Source organism: Prunus persica, chromosome G6, assembly GCF_000346465.2.
Source record: "Prunus persica cultivar Lovell chromosome G6, Prunus_persica_NCBIv2, whole genome shotgun sequence".
In the NCBI taxonomy this organism is placed as follows: Eukaryota; Viridiplantae; Streptophyta; class Magnoliopsida; order Rosales; family Rosaceae; genus Prunus; species Prunus persica.
Genome location: NC_034014.1, coordinates 11,513,168 through 11,534,525, shown reverse-complemented (window position 1 = coordinate 11,534,525; position 21,358 = coordinate 11,513,168). Strand labels below are relative to the sequence as shown.

General features: G+C 37.2%; 2 protein-coding genes across 3 annotated transcripts in view; one reads left to right on the top strand and one right to left on the bottom strand.

Moving 5' to 3' along the window:
* The window catches only part of LOC18773821 (rust resistance kinase Lr10), a 30,496-nt gene that overhangs the window by 1,671 nt on the left and 7,467 nt on the right, over positions 1–21,358 (bottom strand). The window contains exons 2-3 of one of the 2 annotated variants that reach the window (XM_020567096.1): positions 355–493; positions 7–69 (exon numbers count right to left, since the gene is read on the bottom strand). In XM_020567096.1, coding sequence (XP_020422685.1) covers positions 7–69; positions 355–493 — 202 coding nt within the window. Of the gene's footprint in view, positions 1–6; positions 70–354; positions 515–21,358 lie in introns of those variants that run through there. The other variant, XM_020567097.1, reaches the window with a different exon arrangement.
* On the top strand, positions 1,137–3,732 carry LOC109949958 (rust resistance kinase Lr10-like). Its single transcript, XM_020567098.1, has 3 exons — positions 1,137–2,079; positions 2,217–2,252; positions 2,428–3,732. The coding sequence occupies exons 1-3, from the start codon at positions 1,428–1,430 to the stop codon at positions 3,474–3,476; spliced, it is 1,737 nt and encodes a 578-aa protein (XP_020422687.1). The 5' UTR covers positions 1,137–1,427; the 3' UTR covers positions 3,477–3,732.

Genomic DNA, 21,358 nt, shown 5'->3' with positions numbered 1-21,358 from the left:
ACTCGCCTACTTTCTCGATTATGAGCATTATGATCTCGTTGTACCAAGGGATTTCTCTTGACCAGGGTGCTACATTGCGAAAGAAGACAGTAACATAAGCATAAAGAGAATTCTGGTTAGACCAACATAAATTATACACACAAATTTTGAAAAGAAAACTGTAATATTATTATCTTCATGAGCCAGGGTGCTACATCGAAAAGAAAACTGTAACATTAGCTTAGTAACGGTTGGAAATTACAGTTTAACTTCCAGGGGTAAAACTGATATTTGACATAGTTTCAGAGGCTACTATAGTAAATAAGCCATCTTTAATATATAATTTATAATTTAAAGGTTTGGCAATTGTCTAACCTTCTGGCGAGCATGAAACTGCAATGGCGGTGCTGTTCGGACTGCAAGGTTCCCATGAGAGTTCAAAGCCATGCGCTATTTCATTATATATTCCTTTGCAAGACGTCATGTGCTCCTCAGTTGAAGGGGACACCATAACCATTAGTGTTATTTTGCAGGAATCCCCCAAGTCGTATGTTGTTAAATTGGATTTTATGAAATAAGAATATGTTGTTAAATTGGAGAAAGAAGAATTGGAAGAAGAATAGTTGTTGACCCCACTGATGCATGGAGCTGTTTCAACAATGAGATCGGAAGGATTCATTGGATTTTCACAGCTCAGGAAGATTATAGACATTGATCCTCTTAGGTTCCAATAATAAGGACCTGTATAATCGGAGTAATAAGAAAAGTTGAAGGAGGTCAAGGAGTAGAGTGGGTGGGAGAAGTAGTTGTCCTTGATCTTGTGAACGCCAGCATCCACAAGTCGGATTGCGAAGTTATTGTAATTGATTGCTTGTACATAATACTTTCCTGATAACAAGTATAGCACTGCATGATGAGTAGTACCATTTCCCTTGGCCTCACAAGATAGCTCGTAGCTTTTGTCGCTGACGCCGCAGTGTTTAGAGTCTCCTTTCAATCGGAATGGAGAGCTTATGTTAATATTTCCACAAGAACGGGTACAATCAGAGTTATCATTGGAAGCTGTGTGGGAACAAGAGGAAGGAACATGAAGAAGAAGAAGAAGAAGGAGAACTGTGTAAGCAGCAAACAGGAGACTTCCTCCAGACATGCTGCCAGAGCACAAGGGATATTTCCAATTTAGTGAAGTTTTAACTCTTTAAAGAGATAATATAAAGTTTTTTTTTTTTTTTTTGGTTTTTGGTTTTGTTTTTTTTTGGGTGCATAATCAGATAAAAATTAAGAGATCACCGTACACGTCGGGCATTGACTAAAACATCCAGAAGGAGTGGGGCCCATGTCATCTCAAGTAATCCACACAACGAAAAGAAAAAAGGAAACCCAAGTCCATATATCATATCGTATCATCTTCAAGGATACTTGTACTCTGCAAATAATTTATTGCCATCATGAATTTCTCACGGTGGTTGCTCATGATAGTCGTAATAGTAGTAGATGCACTCAATGGTGGAGTAGGCCATGAAGATTGCAGAGAAACAAGATGTGGCCCGAGAGAACCAGCCATCCGATACCCATTTCGCCTTAAAGGTAGGCAGCCAATCCATTGCGGCTGCCGGGGATTTGATGTTTCATGCACTGACTTCAACCAGACTATGCTTGAGTTACCATCGTCGTCAGCTAAGGTCTTTGTTGATGCGATTAACTACACATCTCATACAATTAGTGGAACACAACCAGCCTATGTTCGTTTTCGTTGCTTGCCAAGGGAGTTGTTTTACAGTGATGGTTCTTATCCCCTTGAATTGGTAGGCCGGGCAACCTTATTCAGTTGTCCACCGTCAACAGTAAGAGATGAATATTGTTCCAATCGTTATTGTTGTCTGACAAGATTGAGCCCATGCCATGGCAACAATTCTGGTAACCGTATTTACGCTGTCATTGATTATTCTTGTTCCATTGCTGACATGCCCCTAGTGTCTTGTACCAAGGTGCATGACTACCCATCAGATCCTGCATATATATCTCATGAGAACATTGCATTGTACCAAGGACCATTTTTGTTATTGCATTGGTCCATTCCATCATGTGAACATTGCAAAGGTATTTTACACTCCAAGTTTACTTTCCAACTATAATTTCAAGATTATTTCAAGATTCAAAAGATTCTATACGCAAACTATAATTTTGGATTTCATTGATTTGAAAACCGGCCCTTATTTCATGAACAACTTTTACAGGTCGTAATCTTAGAAGGACAAATCTGAAGATATTAGGTGAGCTATATCAGCAGACCTTCATTTCATCTAATTTCTTTTTTTTTCTTCTTCCTTTTTCTTTCTTTTATGAACATAATGGTGAGGAAATTAATCAAGGGTATGTTTGGAACAGAGTTTAAAATGGCTAAAAACCCTTTAAAAAACGTTTGACACAAAAAGAAAATATTTGCAGGTATTTGCGCACTGTGTTTAGTTCTAATAGCGACGGGAACGACAATCTGCTATGTCTACAACTCAAACAAAAAGGAAAATGAAAATCAGCTTAGAATTGAAAGATTTTTGGATGAATACAGAGCGATGAAGCCAAGTAGATACTCCTATGCTGATATTAAGAGGATAACAAGTCAATTCAAGGAAAAGTTGGGTCAAGGTGCCTACGGAACAGTGTTCAAAGGAATGCTTTCCTCTGAGTTACTTGTTGCTGTGAAAATCCTCAACAATTCAAATGAAAATGGGGAAGATTTCATAAACGAAGTGGGGACAATGTGTCAGATCCACCATCTCAATGTGGTTCGCTTGGTTGGAGTTTGTGCTGACGGATTTATTCGTGCTCTTGTTTACGAATACTTACCAAATGGTTCCTTGCAAAATTTCTTATCATCAGCAGACAATAAGAATTCATTCATTGGTTGGGAAAAGTTGCAAGATATCGCTCTAGGAATAGCTAAAGGAATTGAATATCTTCACCAAGGATGCGACCAACGAATCCTGCACTTCGATATCAAACCACATAATGTATTGCTAGACCAAGATTTCACTCCAAAGGTTTCTGATTTCGGTTTAGCCAAGTTTTGTGCTAAGGATCAAAGTGCAATATCGATGACTACAGCTAGGGGGACCATGGGCTACATTGCACCTGAAATCTTCTCAAGGAACTTCGGCAATGTCTCTTATAAGTCAGATGTCTATAGTTTTGGAATATTGTTGCTTGAAATGGTTGGGGCCAGAAAAAACTTTAAAGTCATGGAGGACTCCACTAGCCAAGTCTACTTCCCAGAATGGATCTATAACCTTTTAGAGCAACGCAACGACCTACGAATCCATATCGGTGACGACGAAGTAGATGTAACAATTGCTAGGAAACTTGCAATTGTGGGTCTATGGTGCATCCAGTGGCATCCAATAGATCGTCCTTCAATGAAAGTTGTAGTTCAAATGTTGGAAAGAGAAGGTGAGAATCTCGCCATGCCTCCTAATCCTTTTGCCAGCACTTCGAGTTGAAGGAGAATATAATGAACAGACCTCTACGCTGAAAAAGCAATTGTGTCTGCAAGGATTATACTGCTCACTTATGAGAAGAGTCTTCGAGTGTTCTTATAATTAATAAGATTGTTATGGTATTGTCGTGTGTTAAGTAGATAGTACTAGTTAATTAAAAAACTGGTTTGAGTTCAATAAATTTCAATGTAAAGTATTAATTAGATGGCAATAATTCATCAAACGTTCAGTACATGTTACAATTGAGACTCTTAAGATATATTCATATATAATGGTGTATTTTGAATTATTGTGGTTGAGCATATATGACAATAAACTAGTCCAAATGGTGTAGAAGAGTCCACTTATTGTGCTCAAAACTTCAAACACAAGTGTTTATACTGCATGAGAGGGTACTTGTCTACTTATTGTTGTACACATGCTGAAACAACGAGAGACTTGGACCATTTAGTTGCCCTGAAATCTCCACAATGCTTTTCCAACCCATATATTCAAGTGAGGAAGCAATTTTTTTCTGCATTAATTTGATGAAATGAGTTATATCCACTTCAAAGAAGAAATATGAGTCCCACGTTTAATTATCATATGATAAAACCTGTTACTTTTTAATTTTGATTTAAATTATAAAAGATGACATATAATATGAATTTATTCTTTAGTTGCAAGATATTGCTTTCGGAATAGCCACACTATAACGAATTGAATATCTTTACCTAGCTAGGGTGTCACCACCGAATCCTCCACTTCTGATATAACACCACATAATATGTAGTTGTTAGATATCTAAAAAAAAAAAAAATTTAATACAATGCTGATCAATCGTTTAGGTCAATTTAACAATATCATTAAAATGATATGAATCGTTCATTTTTCAGGTCATGAATTAAAAATCATCCTTATAAAAAGTTACTAAATTTGAAAATATTCCGGCATCTAATTGCGATAAAATATAATAGACGAACACAATACTTCCTATAAATAATGAAAAAACATTCATGATAATAATTAAATGAATTATCGATTTTCAATTTGACTAATTTTTTACTTATTAGCCCACAAATTGGATTAAGCATATAGCACTTGAATTTATATATATCTCCAAATAAATGATTCTTGGTCCACTCCATTCCCATCAACATGACAATAAATTAGTCTATGTATTGTTTTCAACGGAATAGACCACCCTCTCCGTTAAACTCAGAGATGCAAAACATACCAAGCTAGTACTGTGCTCAAAACTGTTGACTAATATTCAAACACAGCTGTTGAATTGGGGCCATATGCATGGTTTTCCTACGTGGACCCAACAAGAAAATAGAAAAGCAGAAGTTTGTACGTAAAACGTGTAAATTGGGAGACCTATTGTGTAACGTGTTGTCACTCCCACTAGAAATGAACTCAACAAAAATCAACAGAACTTCGTACGTAAAGCGTTTAAGAGGGGGTTCATTGTGCTGCCACTCCAATGTGCCCTTTTCTTTCTTCAGTGTGTGAATGCTTGAATTTTTGTCCACCGATACTATTTGGCTAATTATTTCACTTCTCTTTTTTCCATCTCTGATTATTGGGGAAGACTTTGACCATATACTCATGTTATGTGATTCTCATGAGGTTTCAATGGTGGTTGGGCATCCTCAAACCACCTCCTTAGACCATTCCTCTTTGTTATGAATTTGCTTATTACTTACTTTCTACCCTTTCAGCTCTCCCATGAAATTCCTTTATGACAAAAAAAATGTAGGCATGAATCAATGAATACCCAGACGTGGATTTAAGAAACCAATCAAGAGAGGAACATGAATCAAAATAATGAAAAACAAATAAGATATTTACGTATTCGTGACTGTAGCTAGGGAGTTGCGTCACTATTGAGGCGAGCCATCTATTTGTATATCGATCATATACTCACTAGAAGTCATGAATTGAGTGTCTTGGTCAGACTTTGGTAAATTTTTATAAACTCTTTAAAAATCTAAAATAAATACCTCACTTTTAATTTCATTGAAGTCATTAAAATTCATCATACTTACACCCCCAAATTTTAGGTGATTAATAAGACAAAATCTAAAATAGAAAAAGGTTTAGTGGTTATAACGTGTAAATTGGGGCCATATGCATGGGACCAACAAGAAAGTAGAAAAGCAGAACTTTACAAAGTCAAAGTCAAGTCAGCTAGTACAGTTGCTAAACTAAAATCTGATCTAGCTTAATTGCTTTCTGCAGGCAACTACTTCTCTTTCTTGGTCCATGTAAATATGTAATGCTTTAGTGTACTGCTAAGCCTAACTTACATGATATTATGTTAGTATTCCAGAAGTTGTTTGAAAATTATTTAGATCAGAAACCCTACACCACAATCCATTATTAAAATTAATACAATGCTTACAAAGTGTTGGAGTCCACTTCACAATATTATTAAAATGATCTGAATCGTTATTTTTTAGGCGGTGAATCAAATATCATCCTTATAAAAAGTTAGCTAAATTTTCATTAGTCATCTAATTGTGGTATAAAATAATTAAAAAATAGACGAACACAATACTTATACAAAGAATAAAAAATTTCAAAATAATAATTAAATGAAGAAACGATTTTTGATATGGCTAATTTTTTTCTTATTAGCCCTATAAACCGGGCTAAGCATAGAGCCATTGAAATTTGTATCTCCAAATAAATGATTCTGGTCCACTCCCATCAACTTGACAATAAATTAGTCTATATATTGTTTTCAAGCGAATAGACCGTTTTCTTCGCTAAACTCGAAGGAAATTTCCTTTTAGGTGTGAAATTTCCAAAAGGAAGACTTTTAAGTCTAGAGAAGCAAGAATCCAAGTCTAAGCAGGCAATGTAGAGGAAGACCTTGACCATATACCTGTGTGGTATATTTCCTCACCACAGCACCACGCACACGGAAAGAAAATCATGTCTGATTGTTCTCATCCTATTCCCAAAGAAAAAAGGGACAAAAGAAAAAACAAACAAAGAAAGTGCAATGAGAATTCAACAGTTGTTCCACAATAGTCAACTTATGCTTCTCTCCAACCCACTCCTCAAGTCGGGAAATATTTTATGCAGTAATGATTATTTGGACTTCATGGAAGCAATTTGAGTCCACATATAGCCTTAATGATAAAACATGTTACTTTTTATCTTTATTTAAATTATTTTAAAAAAATAACAAAAAAGTAAGATGAGAGTATGTCAATACTTCCTATGAATCCCTCTACTTAATTATTATTTTTAAGTTTTATCCAAAAGCTCTAACATCTTATTATCAAATTATTACAACATTAGCTATTACTTTATACTTCTTATAAACGATGATGACCTCCGTAATGTCATCTTACAAAAAGTTACTCAAATAAATAGATGAACTCAATACTTCTTATAAATGATGATGACCTAAAAATTGAATAATTCGATCATGTGATGACATTGTGAAGTAAACCCATATAGATTTTAGCCCCTTAGTACTTGAATGGTGGTGTAGTTTAGATATCCAAAAAAATGATGCTTGGTCCACTACCGTCAACATGACAATAAACTAGTCCAAATGGTGTAGAAGAGTCCACGTATTGTGCTCAAAACTTCAAACACAACTGTTATACTGCATGAGAGGGTACTTATCTACTTATTCTTGTAGACATGCTGAAACAACGAGAGACTTGGACCATTTAGTTGGCCTGAAATCTCCACAATGCTTTTCCAACCCATATATTCAAGTGAGGAAGCAATTTTTTCTGCATTAATTTGATGAAATGAGTTATAACGACTTCAAAGAAGAAATACAAGTCCCACATTGAATTATAATATGATAAAACCTGTTACTTTTTAATTTTGATTTAAATTATAAAAGATGACATATAATATGAATTTATTCTTTAGTTGTAAGATATTGCTTTCGGAATAGCCACACTATAACGAATTGAATATCTTTACCTAGCTAGGGTGTCACCACCGAATCCTCCACTTCTGATATAACACCACATAATATGTAGTTGCTAGATATCCCAAAAAAAAAAAAAGTTAATACAACGCTGACCAATCGTTTAGGTTAATTTAACAATATAGTCAAGTCAAGTCAGCTAGTACAATTGCTAAACTAATTAAAATCTGATCTAGCTTAACTTAATTACTCTCTGCAACCGACTGCTTCTCTTTCAGTATTCTCAGTTCCGAGTTGGACGTGAGATTTGCTTGTTGTAAGATGCTGAGATCATTAAGCAAATGATAATTAATTAGCTCTACATATTTTTTCTGTTTAATCTTGTACAGGTTGAAGTCCTTTATTCACATTTCCTTTTATTTGTATCAAGTTACAAAGAAAACAGTGACTGCTGCGCAACGTTGTTTTTGTAAATGGTTTGTATTTGTGTTTTCCCGAAGCTGTGAGCGCCCTATTTTTTTGGTTGTGAGTTTTTGGAGCAAAAACAACCAAGTTTATGGTAAACTCCGAATCGATCTTTAACTTAATGGATGTATTCAATCTACACTTATAAAGACTTTTATAGACTTTTTAAAGTGAATGACTTTTATAATTAAACTTCACAAAGTAGTTTTAATGACTTTTATGTACTTTATTATAGACTTTTATAAACTTTCGCATAGATTTGATATAATAACTCAAACCTAAAATTCAAAATTAAGGAATATTTTATTATGCGAAAAGATAATTTTGCCATCGGAATATTTTATTAAGAAAAAGATGACTTTTTGATCGAGGAGGAATTTGACAATTCCACTTACACCGTTGCGTAAAGCACGGTGAAATGAGTTCATAGACATGTAGTGGGCCCGAATCGGAGTTGTAATGAAGGAGTTATGGTCAAAAGAGTCTTAGTGGCATAACCGTAAATATCTCGAAGTTGGATCTATAAAACCAGCCAGCCTCTCTTTCTCGCGCAAAAAAAAGGGGCCGCCGCCTTCCAGAGCTTGCTGGCGCAGACTCAGGGCACCACCGGCCACGGGACCGGTGGAGATGGAACCGCCGTCGAGTCCCCTACCTTTCCCGACCGATCCCCCGCCCGCCGACGACCTGTGCTGGCCGGAAACTGCGAAAGAACGACGGAAACTCACCGAAACTTCAAGGCCTCCGATCTTCCTCCTCCGGCCACCATTTCCGTCGACCCAGGTATGGATCTTGAACCTATCGAGCTGTTATAGCTGCCTGTTGGGTCGGATTAGATCGATTTGTGGTGTAGCCATTGGATTCTTGAACTTGAAGTTTCAGCCAATTTTTGGTCTCTGTTTTGGGCCACTTCCAGTCACTTTTTGGGGTAGGTCCAAGAACAAAAGTGGCTCAAATATGGTGTTTTACCTAGGGTAAGAGTTTGGAGCCGTGATTTGAAGTTTTTCCGGCGAGCCGAAATCGCTTTAGACACCCATCGCTGCCCGCGCGTGTGGCGGCGCGTGGGTGAGGGTAGTGAAGTGACTCTGAGTAGTTTTGCAATCTTCGTGTTGTCACGAGCGCGTAGGCTTTCGCGGATCTCAATTTGGAGTCCGTTTGAGCCCCGAACGGATTTTTCATATTGTGCGATACCCGTGTGCTGTACCGTCAAGCCGTTGGATCGCACCCAAATTCAGATATGTCGTTCTACATGATTTCAGGATCGTATAGGATTCGACGGATTGCGAATCGGAGTCCCGGATACTCCGAAATCGCGAACCCTGGGGCTAGAGTTTGGATTTTAAGCGCTAATGCAATTTTGGCTAATCCGACCGTCCGTTTTGGACCAAACTCGCAGGACATGGGTCTTTCTCTGTAAGGAACCTTTAGAGAATCCCAGATTGGCCATCGGGGATCGTGACCCCACGAGGTTCCGGATCGGCCGGTCTGACAGTTTATCGCTTGGAACAGCTTCAGGTCTTTCAAGGCCGTTCGAATTGTCTGAAAGGCTAAAGTGGGCATAGGAGTGACTTTAAAATGAGTACACGCATTTCTAGGAGCCGGGGGCAGGGTGTTTACTTTAATTCTTTTATTGAGCAGTTTTATTAATTTAATCTTTATGGGTAATTAGGCACCAGAGGACCGGCAGAACCACAGGAGGGACCTTCAAAGGGTCCAACTAGCTCGGACCAGCAGTGAGTGGACTTTTCTTTTCTAAACGATTTTTATAATTAAATTTCATATTTGATCTTGAATAAGTATTATTGCATGTTTTCCGAGCATGAATTGCATCGTAAAATATCTTTATTTCTATGCTGCTTAGTTGAACATGCTAAAAAGTGGAAACCAGCAGACTTTGAGATTTATATTTCAGAAATAGCAGCTTAGCTCAGATAAATCATATTACGGATAATTATCAGACTTTTCTAAAAATAGTTATTTTAAAACCACCATGTACCCGTTTTTGGTGATTACTCTCAGGTGGACCGATGTCTACGGACATCCAGTCTATTTACAGTCTGTCAGTGCACTTGACATTGCCTCACTAGTTTCGGGGACGCTCGGACCGTGAGTGCCAGGGTTTGCGGCTCGGCTGACTCTGTGTCCTCGAGACCTGCCAGGATTTGCAGCTCGGCTGACTTTGTGTCCCCGAGACCTGCCAGGATTTGCGGCTCGGCAGACTTGGTGTCCCGAGACCTGCCAGGATTTGCGGCTCAGGCTGACTACGGTCCCCTGTATCTTGCTAGAGCGGCTCGAGTTGACTTGGTGTCATCGAGACCTGCCGGCGAATCAGGCTGACCATAGTCCCCTGAATCCTGCCAGTTTGCGGCTCGGATAGACTTTGTGTCGCCGAGACCTGCCAGGGGATTTGAAGGATTTTACAGGGGTACATTTAGGTGGTAGTTTAAAGGAATTTGAGTACTTTTATAGAGCTATTGCTTTCAGTCATTTTATATCAGTTTCCTCAATGTTCGTGCATGTTTTATATCTCCATATAATTGTTCAGTTTTACGAGTTTATATACATACATTTATATATAGTTAGATGAATACCTTATATTAAACACGGTTGAACTTTAGCCTTACTCATCAAGTTATTTTTACCATGGGGGTTATTCTGATTATAAACTGTTTTCAAGAACATTATTTTTTGTCCACTCACATTTTCAAACTTGTTTTCGCCCCCATGCTGTAGAAGTGCGCTGACATCCACCACCGGGCCACTCCTAGCTTCCGCACCACCAAGAAACGTAGGATTTTATTGTAAAAGTTCTTGAAATCTTGTAAATTAGTAGAAAATGCTCTGATATCTCGTTTTAGTGGGAAACTTGATCTGGTGAATGCTTGGTTATTTTATTCTGGCAGTTGGTGGAAAATTATTTGCTTGTTTAACAGGTGGAAGATTTTTGGTTTAGACAAAATATAGGGGAGACTTTGCCGAATTTTCGGCAGGAGTCTAAGGGAAGTTTTACTAGTAATTGTAACAGGAAGGGTAAAAAGGTCATTTGTGCTCGACATTCGCCAGGTGTCGGACACGCACAGGACTTGGTTCGAATTTCAAAGTGGAATTGGGATCGGGTCCTGTCATTTGAATTCCATAATACTTTTTTATAAATAAAAAAAGACCGCATTAATTAGTTGGCAGTAGAATCATAGTATTCGGAATGGGCTCTGTATACCACCTCCTTAGACCACTCATCTTTGTTAAGAATTTGCTTGTTACTTACTTTCTACCCTTTCAGCTCTCCCATGAAATTCCTTTGTGACAAAAAAAATGTAGGCATGAATCAATGAATACCCAGACGTGGATTTAAGAAACCAATCAAGAGAGGAACATGAATCAAAATAATGAAAAACACATAAGATATTTAAGTATTCGTGACTGTAGCTAGGGAGTTGCGTCACTAGTGGTTATAACGTGTAAATTGGGGCCATATGCATGGGACCAACAAGAAAGTAGAAAAGCAGAACTTTACAAAGTCAAAGTCAAGCTTAATTGCTCTCTGCAGGCAACTACTTCTCTTTCTTGCTTCTCTAGACTTAAAAGTCTTCCTTTTAGGTGTGAAATTTCCAAAAGAAAGACTTTTAAGTCTAGAGAAGCAAGAATCCAGGTCTAAGCAGGCAATGTAGAGGAAGACCTTGACCATATACCTGTGTGGTATATTTCCTCACCACAGCACCACACACACGGAAAGGGACAAAAGGAAAAACAAACGAAGAAAAAAGGGACAAAAGAAAAAACTGTTGTAAAAGTTTTTGTGTGGAGCCCACTAACTATTCATTTAGAGACTTTGGGTAACGTTTGTCCGCAACTTTCTCTTATTGTACATTCACGGGCATCATTTCCTTAGCCTATAAATAAGACATTATTGTGCCTTTGCATGTACACCTCCGAGAGAAGAGAAAGGGAGAAATGGAAAGAAACAAAGAAGAGGAAAGAGAGAAGAGAGAAGAGGAAAGAGAAGAGGAAAGAAAGAAGGGGAAAGAGAAAAGAGGAAAGAGAGAAAAGGAAAGAGACAAGAGGAAGAGAAGGAAGAAAGAGGAAAGAGAGAGCAGAGAGAAATTCTCCTAGAAAGAAAATTCAGTGAGCCACACATATTGTAAACACTAAAGTTGTAGCCCTATTATTTTACATAGTGGAAAAGTTACTATTGCTGCTCTCCGAGGACGTAGGCATAGCCGAACCTCGTTAAATACTGTGTCTCATCTACTTTACGTGCAGCTCAATATTCGCACATATTCCAGGTTATTTTTATAACACGTTATCAGCACGAGAAGCTCTCATGTATAATTTTTGTACTGCACTATTATTTATACTACTAACCATTATGTTGATGTAAAGAAGAAAAGCCAACATAATTTGTCTAGCTTTCAAACTAATGAATCATGGTGTTGATAAGATTCCAATGAAGAAAAAAAAGGGGGGTTGGAAAAGCTTCCTACAGTAATTTTCACTTTCTTATATTTTTAGTGGTGGTTTTTATTCCCACATTTATTTTATTTATGGTATGGTGTAGGTTTATTACCCATACGACAATATTTAAAGGGTGGTGCGGGTTTATCGTCCACGCCTTTGCTTTTATTTAAATGTATGGAGCAGAATTAGTGCCCATACAAGCACGTTTACTTTACCGCACATTTAATTTTATTTAAGGTATGGTGCGGGATTAACGTCCATACAGCAAGCTATTTAATTTATTTAAGGTATGGTGCGGGATTAACGTCCATACAGCAAGCAATTTAATTTATGAATTTATTTTACCGCACATTTACATTTATTTAAAGTATGGTGCGGGTTTATCGTCCATACCAGTAATTTATTTATCAGCAATTTATTTTATGGATTAATTGTGCTGTATGATGAGTTTTTACAGTATGCAGATCAGGACCAGAAGTTCCTTGATCCTCATCATACAATTACATCAGGACTTGAAGATCCTTGATGATGATATTAATATGAGAGCTGGCAGTCTCTCCGGTACTGTATTTGTAAACATGTGATCGGACTTAAGGGTCCTTGATCCCTGACATGTAAATAAGGACCTAGAGTTCCTTAATGATGTAACAGTACCGTATTGGTTCATAGTACCGTACACATTGATGATAACTGTACTGGCAGATGAATAGATACGTATTCATGACTTGATGAATAGTACTATTCACATGAATAGTGACGTATGCATAAATATGAACCATTTTGGGTAAACCGTCACTATATACAAAAGGGAACCTGCAGTTTCATGGTGCCGTACACATTGATGATAACTGTACTGGCAGATGAATAGATAAGTATTCATGACTTGATGAATAGTACTATTCACATGAATAGTAATATTCACATGAATAGTGACGTATGCATAAATATGAACCATTTTGGGTAAACCGTCACTATATACAAAAGGGAACCTGCAGTTCCTTAAACTCATGGATGAGCAATTAAATGAGATGCCAGAAGTTCCTCAAAATATGGACAATTATGTAAGGGCTTGAAGTCCCGAAATATGTACAGAAAATTGTAAAAATGTCCATACCATGAGAATATGTGGCTTTGGCCTGAAGTTCAAAATTTAACAGTGTTGAGAACTTGAAGTTCCAACAATTAAATGGACAACCCTTGAGGTATTATTGCAAATTGTGGTATGCCACATATTTCTTTGGCATAAGAAGATGATGAATTTAAAGTTCGATTTTGTTATAATCGACACCTCAAGGAAAAAATATATTTTGTGAATTCCGGTTGTTAAGAATACACCGTGAAATGGATAATATCAATATAAACCTCAAATAATGAATTGAGGCTCCCCACATATTTTGTTATATCTGGGCCGGAAGCCCATGGATCCAAATATATGAGAGATCCTGAACTTGAAGTTGTGGGTATATAGTAGTTAATGCTCTTCACTACTATATTGCGATATTATCATGGCTTTTACTCAATTCACATTTCATGTCCATTTGAAAAGGGCAAATAAATTCTGAGTTTGTGCCCAGGCCAAAAGTTCCGGGCTACCATGCAATTTGGGAGAGACAATGTGGTTATTTGAACCTATAAGGCACAAGGTTCCAAACCGTCATTTTGAAAAGACGTAAAAACCACAGGTGCAAGTTTAAGAATGTGCGCAATTATTATTACAGGAACATACAACAGATAGATTTTTTCCACCTGCAATGAAGGTGCAGGCCCTGTAAATCCTATAAAATTACATTATGTTCTGGAAGTCTCTGAAGGAAGCCATTTTTTTAAGAAGGTTTCGAAGAAAGTCTTAGGAAAACTAAAGTTTCAGAAAATGAAGGAAGTTGAGTTGAAACGCAGTTGCTCCAATCAAGTTTTGCAAATGCAATATCTATAGACGAAAATGTGGCAACATTTCCAGGATCCCAATATCTTCTCGAATCCCCATATTATCTTTTTCTTTCCCAGAGTCCAAAACTTCACGTGGCCTCTGATAATGCCTGTCGGCACTTTCGGCGTTTTCAAGTATTATTTTCGTCAAAGCTGATCTTGCTTTACGGATTTCACGGAGCTACTTTTTCAAAAGTATCCCGAGAATCTCGCAATTTTCCTATGGTTAATTTGAAATTCACCGGTTCTACCTATTCATTCTATTTGTGTATAAATGTGTTACTAACGAAATTTTCTTTGTAGAAGACATCCAGTTTACTCCATACCTAGTGATGCGATATCTACTTATTTTTCTTATCAGTGAGCACTCAATATGCCCGAGAAGCAAAACTATCTCTGATCATCCATTCAGGAAGCAAGACTATCCCTGATCACGTTTCCGCTACATCAGGAAACTGTGAAGGCGATCTTATGCTCTAATCTCCGGAAGTCCTTCTAGACTAGGAGATATGAGAGCTTATTGTCTGCTCCCACCAGCTTCCTTCCTTGATTGCTTACCTTCTCTTGCAATCAATATCACATTATTTTTGCATTTTTTCTCTTTTTATAACTCTCTGTTCATAAGAGATTTTATTTCTTTAGAATGAACATCTGAAGAAAGAATCCATGGAGTGATCCTAACTCTGAGGGTTATTTGTTTTTGACAGAGAAAAGAGTTGTGATTTTGCTCTTGCAGGATATAACTAGATCATCAAGCGATACTTTATATTTATTGGGCCGATACGAGCTTGAATGATACTTGAGAAAAGTTTCTCCTACCTAAGGATGTAAGCAATACTTGTGTTATTTTATGCTTATATACCTATTTGATATTTTATCTTGAAAGGTAACCAAATGGGGAGATAAGTCCGTTCCAAAAGAATGGCTTGTATGTATCCATGAATTATTAACGCAAATTTTACAGATTGCAAGTTGGATACATTGATAATACACTGCACAGATTAAAGTCCCATAAGAACAGAATATGGGTATAGCAGTGATCAATATGATGCACGCCTGTTGCGTAGCAAATGATGTGGATTGAAGTCCCGAAAGGACAATCCTTTGACATGTCAATATTGATATTATGCACGCCTAATGCGTAGCAAATTATATGGGTTAAAGTCCCATAATATGGGTTAAAGTCCCATAAATTAATTGACATGTATGTATTAATCTGTGGCATGCCTGCAGCATGACAGATATATGGGTTCTAAATGTTCCAACTCCCTAAATGGAGATTATCCACGCCCTACTATAAAATAACGCTCCATTGGAGGTTATAATCCACATTCTCACATAATAAAAGCCCCCTGCAGTGGCTTGGGTACCCAAAAGCAAAGAAATGCTTATAATTGATGCATGCGCATGCACATGAGAATGGTGGGATCATGAATTGATGAATGACAATTTTTGATTTTGGAGTAGCTACTCAAATCATCAATGGGCTGTGTTGATTGGAACCACGTTCAATTATTAAATGTCGACAATATCATTGGCCAAAATGGAATGAGGTAATTCCATTATAGATAAGAATGAACGTGAAAGAACAAACCCACAGTACGAACCCCAAATTTGTCAATACTGAAAGTTATACTTGGGTGTTCGGAATAAAAGGGAATATACCTACTTTGTATGACACAATGTTTCTGGCAGAAACAAGGAATGTTGGGTTTTCTCCATATTTATAGATTCAATTGTGCCCCTTTATTGCACATTTACGGAGACCAACATGTTATCTTTAAGGGTTATTAAATGCACAGAGCATATCACCTGAAGTGATTCCCTAAAGATGTATAAATAGCTGGGTTAAAGTTATATAATGTGTCATAAAGTTTAATCCCTTTAAACAAAATCCTTGAAAGGATTGAAATTGCATGAAGCAAGTCCCTGAATGACATGTGCCTGAAGCACAAAATTTGTACTCAATATTAATATGCATAAATTACCTCAGTGAGTACATTGATTATAATGTGTTTGCAACACAATAAAGCTTCTCAAGAGTTCCAGAAATATTTGTCTCGACTTAAAGATCGAGCATTATGCCAACGAGATTCTTGCTTATACTAAGAAAATATTGAAGCATTTTTATGAGGATTATCCGTTGGGCACTTTAAGGATTTTTCGGAAGTATATTGGACCGGACATCATATTTTCCAGATAAGGCTCAACTCCATCACCATCATTTTGGGATGATGTGAGGTATATTTGATGCTATCTCCGCATAACACCATGTATGGGCATATTCTTTCATATGATCTTACAAATAGCCCAGGTTTTGTTGGAAACGCGGACTCTGAAAATTTCTATGATTTACATAGAGATAGCTCACTGGAAATATATTTACTATATGAATTGTTGGTGGCTACATCATTCACTCACTCCGAAAGATTCTCACTCCAAAAGATAGTTATGAAGACATCAGGGGGAGATATTAATCAGGGGGAGCATCCAGAAGTATGCTATACAGATTGTTGTACTCTTCTTTCTTCCTTCCATCAGTTCTCTACCTTACTAGGTTTTCACCAAGCAAAGTCTGATGAAGCAACTGACATATCATTTGTGGTCTCAAGGGGGAGTGTTGTAAAAGTTTTTGTGTGGAGCCCACTAACTATTCATTTGGAGACTTTGGGTAACGTTTGTCCGCAACTTTCTCTTATTGTACATTCACGGGCATCATTTCCTTAGCCTATAAATAAGACATTATTGTGCCTTTGCATGTACACCTCCGAGAGAAGAGAAAGGGAGAAATGGAAAGAAACAAAGAAGAGGAAAGAGAGAAGAGAGAAGAGGAAAGAGAAGAGGAAAGAAAGAAGGGGAAAGAGAAAAGAGGAAAGAGAGAAAAGGAAAGAGACAAGAGGAAGAGAAGGAAGAAAGAGGAAAGAGAGAGCAGAAAGAAATTCTCCTAGAGAGAAAATTCAGTGAGCCACACATATTGTAAACACTAAAGTTGTAGCCCTATTATTTTACATAGTGGAAAAGTTACTATTGCTGCTCTCCAGGGACGTAGGCATAGCCGAACCTCGTTAAATACTGTGTCTCATCTACTTTACGTGCAGCTCAATATTCGCACATATTCCAGGTTATTTTTATAACAAAAACAAACAAAGAAGAAAATCATGTCTGATTGTTCTTATCCTATTTCCAAAGAAAAAAGGGACAAAAGAAAAAACAAACAAAGAAAGTGCAATGAAAATTCAACGGTTGTTCCACAATAGTCAACTTACGCTTCTCTCCAACCCACTCCTCAAATCGGGAAATATTTTATGCAGTAATGATTATTTGGACTTCACGGAAGCAATTTGAGTCCACATATAGCCTTAATGATAAAACATGTTACCCTTTATCTTTATTTAAATTATTTTAAAAAAATAACAAAAAAGTAAGAAAAGACTGATGGGGTTTCAATGGTGGTTGGACTTTTTAAGCTAACAGACTTTAACATCAAAGAGCCACATAGGTTACGCAAAAAAAACAAGGCTCGTTTTTCCCTTACTAGATCAAAAAGGAAAGCAAATGACCTACTGATTTAGAGTAATTGCTCCCTAATATATGGTTCTGGGTTCAAATTCTAGCATCCGTTTAGTGTGTGTAAGTTTAGTACTATCGCCCATCTAAATAGGAAAAGTCCTTCAAAAAGCTGAAGAAGAGAAATATTATGACTCCAATAATTCGGTTAAAAATAACTTTTGGCCTTTTGATGTAGCTTTGAGTAAAAGATGCCCCATTCAATTGCATTGAAGACTATAACTTTCAAGGAAAATAATTGCTAGACAAATGAATACATTGAAGAGCGAGAGAGAGAGAGAGTTTAATTATTGATGGAAAGTGGATCGTATGGCCTTCTATCATTGGGCCTCGTTGGGCTTTTTTGATTTAAGCATTTCTTTGGGCTAACTTGGGTTGGGTATAAGTTTTAGCACTTCGGCCCAAGCCCGCCCACACAAACAGAGCCATTAGGGCTTGAATTTGTATGGAAGAATTTAGTTTGGTTGGTTTGGGCTACATTGGGTTAGTTGGGCTGGGCTAGGCCTGCCCAATAAATATTTTAATATTTAATTATTTGTTGTTGTTGGTTGCATAATAGACTAAAATATTAGCAGAGATTAATTAACACAATATATATTAATAGTGAGGGCAAGTAGAGCTCATTTGACTTTGTAGGAGGATGGAGGTAACATTATTTAGTAGAAACTAGAAAGAAACAGAGCAGTTGCTTAGGAACATCTGTCTCATGCTTGTTTCTGCTTTGGTATTTAAATTCTATGAATCCACTTTACGAGTAGTTGGTTACATCTAGGCTTGCCGATGCTAACAGATTTGAAAATGGATGGGATCAATGATCTAATAACAGAGCTGTGCATGGAACGAGAGTGTAACTTTTAGTTTCAATAGCAATGTCTTCAATCCTTTAGCCCAAATTGCTCACTTCAAACCCACTGGCCATTATCAATCTAAGTCTGTAGCTTGCTCTGGGGTCTGTACTCGGTAGAACTAGATTCAAATATTGAGATTATATGACGTATAGGGCTGAAGGTTGGTTTCCATTATTAATGGGACAGGCAAATATAGTAGCTCTGTCCGCAACACTGAAACTTAACAAGGTTTAAGAAGAAAACAAAGGATAGGGTAGGATACAAGCTGCGCTGCCTGCTTTCGCCGTTGCCGTTGATACAAACTTTCCTCTCAGTCTATATGCCTTTGCTTTGGTCTCAACACCTTTCTTTTTGGGGTCAAAATCTCAACACCTTATTTTCCATTGTTCGTATTTTCATTCTCATTATTGCTAGAAGGACCTTACATTGCATTCCTAATTGGCAGGCATTTTCTCAAACAAAGTCTATGCTTCTTCTAATAGCTTCAAGTTCCATTGGTATTTTCTCAAACAATGTCTATCCTGTTCTTTGCACATCAACATAGCTACTAATAACCAAAGGCGGAGGCTAATTATTTGCTTAACTCAATTACATGTAAATTAAAAATAGTTGTGCTATGGTCAAATACGAAAAACATGTTTAACTGCCCCTTAAGTAGAGCTGCTAAATTTCCCTTACATACAGCCACATCATGACTAATATTAAAACACTTAATTTGCATCCGCAACCAAAGATTCTAAACCACTTGATGCACAGGGTCTTGGATTGTCCCCACCAACCTCATTTGCAGGAGTTTGTTGTGGATATAAGGAAGGCCTTGGAGGCATTTGAAGGTTCTCAATGTCTCCTTCGTGCATCTCCAGTACTTTATTCATTTGCAGGAGGGTGTTCACTGGGCCTCATTTGTACGCACCATAATGCCACCATCATCATCTGCTTTACGATATTCTTTTCCTCATTTGTTTCATCATCTCCTATTTCTATGTCCTTTACTTCTTTCAACTGATCAGAAACCCATGTTGGAGAGTAGATTTGACTAAATTGGCTTGAACGTTCTGTACCCGTATTCACTGGCGGATCCAGGAATTTTTTAATGGATATGCAATTTTGGCCAGGATTTATTTATTAAAAATTTTAAAAAGCGCGTTGTGCAACAGCCAATGGCGGATCCAAGAATTTTCATTATGGGACTCAACGTGTAGAAGGTGAAAAAAAATATAATAATATACAAAATAAACCCATTGAAATGAAACGATAATATTCTTATTCATATTTAATAGATAAAACCATACAAAATACTCATGTTCAAAATCAAAGAGAACTGCATCGACTTCAAAAAATAGACACTCACTGCAATAAACCATATACATGAGCGCGTTTGGAACCATCAACACATAAGCCAGTTAGTCGAACCACATTAAAATGGTGAACCTCCCAATGGTGCCAACTTCATTGATAAAGTCTTGCCCATTAGTTTTGGACTTACCTAACATCTTGATGGCTACCACGCGACCACTGCGGAGCTTTGCCTTGTATTCGGAGCTATAGCCTCCTTCACCCAATTTATCTTTGAAACCTTTTGCCATCTTTTTGATGTCTAAGTAAGTATACCTTACTAACATGAAATTATTATTATTACTCCGTGGAAGTCTTCTATATTCTCATACATTGACAAGTGCCTCCTTCGCCATTTATATTATAGTAATGCAGTTACAAATGGAATACCAAATAAAGCTTTGGTTGTTAGGTATAATGCTGCATGGTTCACAAAAACGGAATTACTAGGAAGGATAATAAGAATGAGAATAAAATAATATACTCCTTTCCAAATCCTCTCAATCCTGCAAGTGTTTTGTACTTGTAACGGCATAAATTTGTGTTATCCATCTGCCTAGGGTCTGTTTAACCCAATTGCTGATCCTGACTTGAGTCAGGGCTCCAGTATGACAGGACTCGTCTTGGAATTTCTCGAAAATCGGGACGAATTCCGTCTTGTTATCGACATTATCCCGATGCTGGCCCACTTACTAAAAACCGAGACATTCTACCAAAATTTTAGCAGAATCTCCCCTGTAAATTGAACAAACCCAACAAAATTCAACCTGTATAATACAATATAATCCCAACCAGTAGCATGGTTTCAACATACAACAATACATACTAAAATGGCCTCCGGCCTCACAAGTAAAACCTAACATGGGCAGTTACAGAGCATCTAACAGATTTAGTTTACAACAACCAGTTGAGTAGAAAGAAAATTACTCAAAGCCTAACTATTGAAGTTCACAGTTCGAGCCCCGAACACAGCTTGTAGCTCTCCTTGAGTGACTACTGTCTGGGAGGCGCAAAACAGAAAACATGTGAGTGGACAAAAACAAAGTTTGCATTTAAAACAACATAATAACCCCACCGTGTAAAAATAATGCTCAAGACATGCAGATTTATAATTCATATTTAATGATCCAAAAACATCAATCTCCAAAACCCTTTAAAACCACAAATCACTCAATCCATAAACTTATTTCCCAAAATTATACTGCTCTTACCAACCCACTGCATATACTCTAATTGCTTTACACTGACACCTATATATAGATATAAATATATAAATATAAATGTACAATATACTCATCACACTACCAAGGTACAGGGAAAACAATCCAACTGGGGGATTGTTTGGCTAGCCTACAGGATTTTCAGGTATTATCCTGCGTCTAGGGATGAGCAATCCAACCAGGGGA